Source organism: Protobothrops mucrosquamatus, unplaced genomic scaffold (assembly GCF_001527695.2).
Source record: "Protobothrops mucrosquamatus isolate PMUCROS unplaced genomic scaffold, P.Mucros_1.0 scaffold1038, whole genome shotgun sequence".
NCBI classification, from domain to species: domain Eukaryota; kingdom Metazoa; phylum Chordata; class Lepidosauria; order Squamata; family Viperidae; genus Protobothrops; species Protobothrops mucrosquamatus.
The window spans coordinates 282,821-291,003 of record NW_015387270.1 but is presented as its reverse complement, the minus strand read 5'-3'; the positions used below and the strand labels follow the sequence as shown (position 1 = coordinate 291,003).

General features: G+C 42.5%; 1 protein-coding gene across 1 annotated transcript in view; it reads left to right on the top strand.

Moving 5' to 3' along the window:
• Positions 1-6,805, top strand: part of SLC35F6 (solute carrier family 35 member F6) — a 13,688-nt gene extending 6,883 nt beyond the window's left edge. The window contains exons 2-6 of the mRNA XM_015819985.1: positions 1,486-1,558; positions 2,417-2,588; positions 3,598-3,810; positions 4,897-5,007; positions 5,755-6,805. Of these exons, the coding sequence (XP_015675471.1) occupies positions 1,486-1,558; positions 2,417-2,588; positions 3,598-3,810; positions 4,897-5,007; positions 5,755-6,236 (1,051 nt within the window). The 3' untranslated portion in view covers positions 6,237-6,805. The remainder of the gene's footprint in view (positions 1-1,485; positions 1,559-2,416; positions 2,589-3,597; positions 3,811-4,896; positions 5,008-5,754) is intronic.
• Positions 6,806-8,183: the final 1,378 nt, after the last annotated feature.

Below are 8,183 nucleotides of genomic sequence, written 5' to 3'. Positions count from 1 at the left end.
AGGCCGCTGAGGCCGCCGGAAAGGCCACCAAGGCCGCCAGGCCACTGAAAGGGCCGCCGAGGAGGACTGCTGGGGCCGCCGACGAGGGCCGCTGAAGGGGGCCGCTGAAGACTTTCTAATCTCAGCAGGCCACAAATACCCTTTTCAGATGTGGTTTTGCTTGCAACCACACAGATAGCTGACCCATCACCTACTCTGTTGTAGTGTAGCATTCTTTATCCCATCAACTCTTTCTTGGGTTATTAATAATATTCCACCAATACTGTGGGGAAGGAGCTCTTTGCATTATGATCCCTTTTGGGGCTTCTAAAGCTTAACAAGATCCTGTTGCTATATTTTGTAAGCAAGCTAACAGTGGCAAGCATTGTTTCTCACCCATTTTTGGCAAAAAGATAAAAATATCCCTATCAAAACAGGTAAAAACACCCTCCAATTCAACCCTACCTTCCATCGGCATTACTGAAAAGTTGCAGTGTAAAAACTCTTAGCTGCCCGCCCCCACTTACCCGCAGACCTAATCCCCATCAATATATGTTTAGCAATAGTGACTGTGTACCTACTATATCATGTAATTATTGGGTGTCTTTTTGTTCCACCAAATGTTACTTTTGGCATAGGTGAATGGCAGTCTTGACACCTGAACTGTGAAAGATCTGTTCTTGTGTTACTTTGTCTGCTATATCAGAGTTTCCAATTACAGCAACCAGATTTGGCCTGGTGTCAGCAAATACACTCTTTGCAGTTTTGTTTGCAGTTAGATATCTAAGCTGGGGACATGTCCAGGCAAAGGAATGTATCACAGAGCAATTTTTCCCTTAGAAGTTGAGCAAAGCCAATAAACTGGCTACGCTTAATTTATTGTTATGCTTTCCCTAGTCATTTTCTTCAAATGTGTTGAGCTGTGGTTGGAGAAGGCTGTTTAAGGAGTAGTTCTTCCCTTGTCTTTCAACTTGGCCTTGCTAGCAGAGTACACATCTTCTTCAACATCTGAATGAAAACGACCATTACCAACTGCCATCATCTCATCTATTAGAAAGGCAGTTTTGGCTTGAAGTGAGAAAGAGAGGGGCATTCTCAAATTGCTTTTACGGGAGTTGAGAGCCATCCGGAGCAATATTATAGAAACGTTTTGGCAAATATTGGTTTATTAGATCTCCACTTATAAGTGGGGCCTCTTCTAAGACCTTACTTACATGAGATACTCATCTGTAGGACACGTTTCTGTATGTTAAACTCTCAGATCCCCAGTGTGGCTCCCACAGGTAGGGTTTATCCTTCAAGAGATGTGGATGACAGAATGGCAGGTAGAAATCTAATGAATCAGTGATTTCTAGCAGATTCTCCGTGTGATGAATGGACTAGTCTCCATTACCATTTTGCACAAGATTTTACAACAATGTTTCACATCCCCAAATCCCAAAATGAGATGTAAATCCAAAGCTTGGGGACATGTATTCTAACTGAGGCCTCACTCCTTCCTTTCAGGTGGGCTGACAAGCTGAAGGCACCAGGCTGCCATGGAACAGAACCACACAATTTCCAGCATCCCTTTGTACAGGTAACATTGGCAAGATTCTGCACTACTTTGTTTCATTATATCTAAACCACTTCAGTCACATGATGGCTGGGGAATTCTGGGAGTTGAATTCCACACAATTTAAAATTGCTAAGGTTAAGAAACACTGGGCCAAACTGAATTCTGTGATGCTAAGAGCAGAGGTTTTTCAGATTCTGCATTCACAAAATCTCCGTATTCTTTTTTGCTTTTGTTTTCCCATTTTGTGACAAATCTGCATGTACGCCGGGGACTATTGCTGTGGATGCTGCTGCCCTTCAATACACATAACCAGTCCCTTACTTGCGATCCTGGGCGATAGTCATGCCAGTATTTCTCAAGCTGAGAGAACATGGAGATACAGTATATAATCAAGCCAGATATAGAGTATTTTGATAGGTATAACTCAAGCTCTTAGTGGAGGTTTTCACATGCATTTCCATAGACATGGGGAAAAGTCATATTGAGTTGAAGTTCTGGTGACTATTTCAGCACATCAGTACAGTTTTCCTGGCAACAATGCCAATGGTGGACCATTGTCTTCTTAGAAAATTCTTTCAACTCATCTACAGTCCTGGGATTTCCTACGGGTCTCCCATCCATCTTATAACTACATCTAATCCTGCTTAGCCTCCAAAGCCAATTAGGATTGAAGCGATGCTGCCATCTACTGAGACTTTCAGAGAAAACACAGTTGAAATGGTCATGAATATACACTGAAAAATCCGAATCCTTGATACAAACCAACTTGGTAATCTGTCCAAGTTCTGCCAGGAGATTGAGAGAAGTTGGTGGCTTTTGGTGGGTGTTTGCTATCCATGACAATCCAGAACTTTGACAGCCTTTTGGTTTGCATTTCAGGCGGTGGGCATGTTTCTGGGGGAATTTTCCTGCCTGGCTGTCTTCTATCTCCTGCTCTGCAGTGACCGGAGGAGGCCAGAACCCACCATGACACCTCCTCAGCCATTTAACGGATTGCTTTTCCTGCCTCCAGCACTATGTGATATGACGGGGACTAGCCTCATGTATGTGGGTAAGTGTGTATACAGATGGGTGCATAAAATAGCCACAGCAATAGCACTTAGACTGATATACTGCTCCATAGCTTTACAGCACTCTCTGAGCAGTTTACAATGTCAGCATATTACCCCCAATAATCTGCTCCTCATTTTACCGACTTTGGAAGGATGGACGTCTGAGTCAACCGGTTAGGATCGAACTCCTGGCTGTAGGCAGAATTAGCCTGCAATGTTGTATTTTAGCCATTGCGCCACTAGGGCTCCAGTAAAAGTGAGGCAGGGGGAGGTTTGCTAAGAATATGATACTTTGGAGGAGTTTAACTCTGGCCTTGAGAAAGAGGAGGGAGAGAAAAAAAAACAGTTGATCAGCCCTGGGAAAGTGAAAAGTATAAGAGGCTCAGAATGACCCTGCCTTGACCTTGTCCTTAAAAGGGGTCAAGGGGCAAGTGAACAGATTTTCAGGATTATTTATTATAGCCTACAAAAATAAAGTTAAATCCCTGAAGTTTCTGTTCCTTGCTGCTTGCCTGTCTGAAAGGACTGAGAAACACCTTCCTCTCCCTCTGTCTGTTTGAAAAATGCAACCGTGCAGTACTTCCATTCAGAAGCAACTGTTTTTAACACAGTAGGAAAAGCAAGCCATTCAGAATAAGTAAATAGTTTACATCTGACGAAACCGAGTATGTAAAGAATGGCAAATAATGTTTTGGGATGTGGGCACAACTCCTGATATAACCACCTACCAAGTTGGGGAGACAGAATAAAAGGATTTCACTCGTGGAAGCACTATTTACTCTGTAGTATACAATCCCTTTGTCATCATTTTTCTGCTCCTGCTCTTCCCTCTGGAGTAAAATCTCTTGGCACTCTATAATGTCTGAAAAGAAAGGGGGACAACATAAGTTCTTCTATTTTGAGCATCAGTTCATGCTATCATTACCCCAATTTCTAGTTGTTCTTTGTCTCTCCTCCTCTAACCATCATTCTTCCCTCTTTCCCCACTACCCATTTTTGCCATTCCAGCTCTGAACATGACCAGTGCTTCTAGCTTTCAGATGTTGCGTGGAGCTGTGATCATCTTTACTGGCCTGCTCTCAGTAGCCTTCCTGGGGAGGAAGCTGGTACTAAACCAATGGCTGGGCATCCTGATCACCATTGTAGGGCTGGTGGTGGTTGGCCTGGCAGATTTGCTGAGCAATCATGATGAAAGCCACAAACTCAGTGAGATCATCACAGGTACGTAGGGAGTGTGTTCTAAGGCCAGTGGCCCTTGCAGGTGTACTGGAGAGTGGTTTCCTTTGCAGTTCATGCTCTTTATCTTCAGAGATCGCAGGCTTACTTTCCTGTCAGATGTCCTCAATATCCAGATATGCTTTCTGACCATGCTATGCTCTTCTTCATTAGCATTGTGATGCTTAGCTTAAAAACATTTCTCTTCTTCTCCAATCCAAACATCTTAGTTCAGAAAGCAGTGTCCCCATACTTTCTGTTTTAGATTTCATCACTCTGATTCAGAATTCCAACACATAGTGCAGGAGTCCATCCCCCAGAATTTAACTGACCAAGAAATACCAATGTTCTGCTCTAACAGCTTTGGAGAGCTGTTGGGGGGAGATATATGTTGTAAATAGCACCCAAAAAATAACATACTGCACCTCTAGCATTTGAATTTATATAAAAGCAAAAGATAAAATCAATACCTTATCCAGGATGTTATCAATCATTATCTACTAATGGTCTTTCTAGGGTAAAAGAGTATGCATATAGTTCCAACAATAGCTTTTAATGAGGTTTCCGGAGAATAGGCCATTTCTTCACTTATGGGTTACATCCACATAGTTGATTTTAACAAAGGTTACAATCTCTAGAGGATTGGTGCTACAGTATGACAGATATGTAAACTTGGAGTTCTTTGTTGAAATGGTGAAATGGACTGGCAAGGAGCTCAGCAACAATTTCTTCCTGCAATTCACCGAGCATTCTATGTCACAGACTGTTGCAATTGGCTTAGATTATTTAAACAAGTAATAGAATGGCTATTTGCCATTAAGGTTATAGATAAATGGAATCTGTGTGTCTAGTTTATTATTTTATAACATGCATTGCTATTAAATTAAATGGCTTCAATAAAACTAATCTGCAATGTAATAAAAAGAATAAAAATTGTATGGGGAAAAAGACAGACGCATAGGGTATCTATCTCCATATGTAACAGAATAGATGATTATTTCACACACTTTTCCTTTCAAGATTGGATAGAGATAGAGGAAATAAGTGGGAGTGTATGCCTTCTAGAACACTTAGATTCTTGCTTCTCTGTAGGTGACCTTCTCATCATTATGGCCCAAGTTATTGTGGCCATTCAGATGGTGTTGGAGGAGAAATTTATCTACAAGCACAATGTTCACCCTCTGCAGGCTGTTGGCACTGAAGGTATGTAAGCAATCTTGGAATGTTCCCAGATGGAGGTCTGGGTTCACATGGATCAAGAGTTGCCATCTGTGACAAAATGGAAAGATGATTTATAAATAATTTGCTGCTACAATTGAGTACTATGTTCTTTGAAGATCATCATGAACAGCAGTAAATTATTGGCTGAAAGAATATCCCCCAAAAGATTGTTTCTATTTCCTCGGTGTACAAGGCATGGCATAATTCTAAAGTTCCTAAATTTTGCTCCTTTCTTGCTTGGGGAAAAATATCCCCTTCTTTTAGCAGTCACTTTTCTTGAGGTTTTATAACAGCTGTGTAGGGGCTACAGCTTCCAGACAGCAAAGCTGAGTACTGTGAGGGTAATAGACTCAACATATCTAGAAACTGGCAGGTTGGAGAAGGCAGCTTTGTAACTACTGGAAGTATTTTACATTGAATGTCTCCTGGAGATTCAGCAGGTAGCAGTATCTGACCAATCTTGCCTGGGCTTGGAAGTCAAGTAAGATACTGGTGGGAGACTAGCAGGAATGTCCAGAGGTATATCGAAATTGGGACATAAGAAAAACATCCTGAAGGAGGCAGTGGAAAGCAGCGTTTTTACTCTTGCCAAGGCTATGTCAGTGTGATCACTAGGACTTGAGCACAACTCAAAGCTGTCTTTACCTTTTTGATAGGACCAATTGGAGGAGATTGGCTTATAATCCTCCTGGGTTTCAATCATCTTCATTTCTTCTTCCTCCTTAACAGGTTTCTTTGGGTTCGTCATACTCTCCATCATCCTGGTGCCCATGTACTTCATACCTGGGGGCAGTTTCAGCGGTAGCCCACGGCAGGTACTGGAAGACGCTATAGATGCCTTCTGTCAGATTGGCAATCTGCCACTTATTGCTGTAGCCCTGCTGGGCAATATCAGCAGCATTGCCTTCTTCAACTTTGCTGGTATCAGTGTCACGAAAGAGATCAGCGCCACCACCCGGATGGTACTTGATAGCCTGCGCACCATTGTCATCTGGGTTGTCAGCCTGGCCATTGGCTGGGAGTCCTTTCATGGACTGCAGATCCTGGGTTTCCTCATCCTTCTTGTTGGAGCTGCCCTTTATAATGGACTGCACCAGCCCCTCCTTGCTCGCCTGCCCTGGGGGAGGCCACCAGCAGGGGTTGCAGCGAGAGATATTGATAGAGAAGGTCTCATTGCCACAGATGAGCTTTCCATTAATGGAGATAGTTGATGGCAGTGGAACTCTTACTTCTGCACCACAACTTTGGACCTTTTATTGAATGAATTTGGCCTGTATTGCTGGGAGATCGGGCTAAAAACAGCCAACTGGTTTTAAGATCTGCTTTGTAACTCTGGGGATGCTTTGCTTAACTTTAAACATCTGGATGTTTCTCCATTATTTCATTCTTCTGCCCTTTACTGAAGGAAGCAGAGGGAGTTTTTACCCTTTCTTTAGCAACCACAGAGTAGAGGTCTGCTGCTGCTAAGCAGCCCTCAAGTGGTTATGGGCTCTCTCCTGGGGTTGCTTGGAAGCCATCTAAAGCCTTGCTCCATCTTTCTTCATCAGCATTTTGGGATGGGGACAGTGGACGTAATTGGAAAGATTTTCTGGAAACCTTGTACGTAGTTCCTAAGCTGTACCATCTGCCTTGTGGGTGTCTGTCACTTCATTGTTTATCTTCTGTTAAAATAACATCATAAAGCAATTGGAGGAGGGCATTTGCTTGTCCCCAGTAATCCAACCTGCATAAAGGATACTCTCATGCTTCTGCCAAATAGAATCTTATCTATTCTATTTTAAAAAGACGAGTACAAGTGACCATCTTTTCCTGAAATGCAATTTTCATAATTTCTCATCATCACTACTTTGTAGGATCCAATCTGAATTGGTCACCAGAGGTTTAGTCTTTCAAACTTTCAGACTCAGGCTGGAGCCCATTCTGAGGGAGAGAATTTCCCTGAGGATGGGTTCCAGTACAAGTCTAAAAGCTTGGAAGATTAAACCTCTGGTCCTGGTGACCGACTCAGATTGGATCCTGCAACATTATCCTGGGACACATATATTTGCCTCTCACTGTTTTCTCCAAAGTGGCCTTCCCCAACCTGCATCTTTACCTACGTTGGCCATATGGCATGGAGATGATGGGCAAGAGGGGCAACTCAACATATGCAAGAGGGAACAGCAAACTGGGAAAGGTTTCCTTAATCTGCCTATATACCTTGCCTTTTTCTTGATCCTTTAAGTAAGAGCTGCTCTAGTGAGGTCTAATGAAGTGCTTTCTGTTTCCTTCTTGTCATGTGAGAAGTTTATTGCTGACCTGGGTCAAAGCTGGCTTGCAATAAAGCTGTTGTTTGAGTAGTAAGATAGGAGCTGCTTTATTGAGCAGTCTCAGGTCAAGGGCATGGCATGCAACAGTTTATAGTCTGTAATTACATTCCAGCATTTTTTGCCCCATGATACACAGGATCTGGGATTTAGTGAAGCTGTTCAAGCTGCTAAAGAGAATAGCTGGTCCTGGATCATGCAGTTATACACAGTTTGAAAAGAAGGAGCTTACGAGTTACTTATATGTGGAAGGGTTTTTTTGTTTTTGTTTTTGTTTTGCTATTTATACTGAAAAGGCCTAGAGCTTAAAGGCCAAGTGCCAAGTATTTTTTTCCTGAAACAGGCTGGGCAGTTGGCACAGTTGATGTACTCTTTTGATGTCTGTTTACTTATCTACCATGTCTGAGCAGCAAAAAGGAAATAGGGACTTTCAGGAAAATAGTGACTCATTTCTAGACTCTTGCTTTTTCCAAAGACGCTACTGCCCTCCCGTCTAAAAGAAAGCCCATGGTTTTTGCGTGATAAGCTGTGGCCTGTTGATGGGTTTTAGGGCTGCACAGAAGGTGTCTTCTTTTGAAAGACATCCTAAGTACCTAAGATCAATTGTCCAGGTATCAGCAACTTCTCTTTCCTTGATAGCTTCCTTAAGTGCTGAGCAGATCTTGCCCTTGTGCCCTTGGTAGCTGATGACACTGTTGGGTGATACTTGGTTGGGGCATGGAATGAAGATAATAGTTGGGTTTCTCCTGGTTGGGAGATATTAACAAGAATACAGTTTTGTAATCAATAAAATACTTTCTGATTTGAAGTCCTTTTATGTCTGTTAATTTGACATTTTTATGTGGGGCTTTA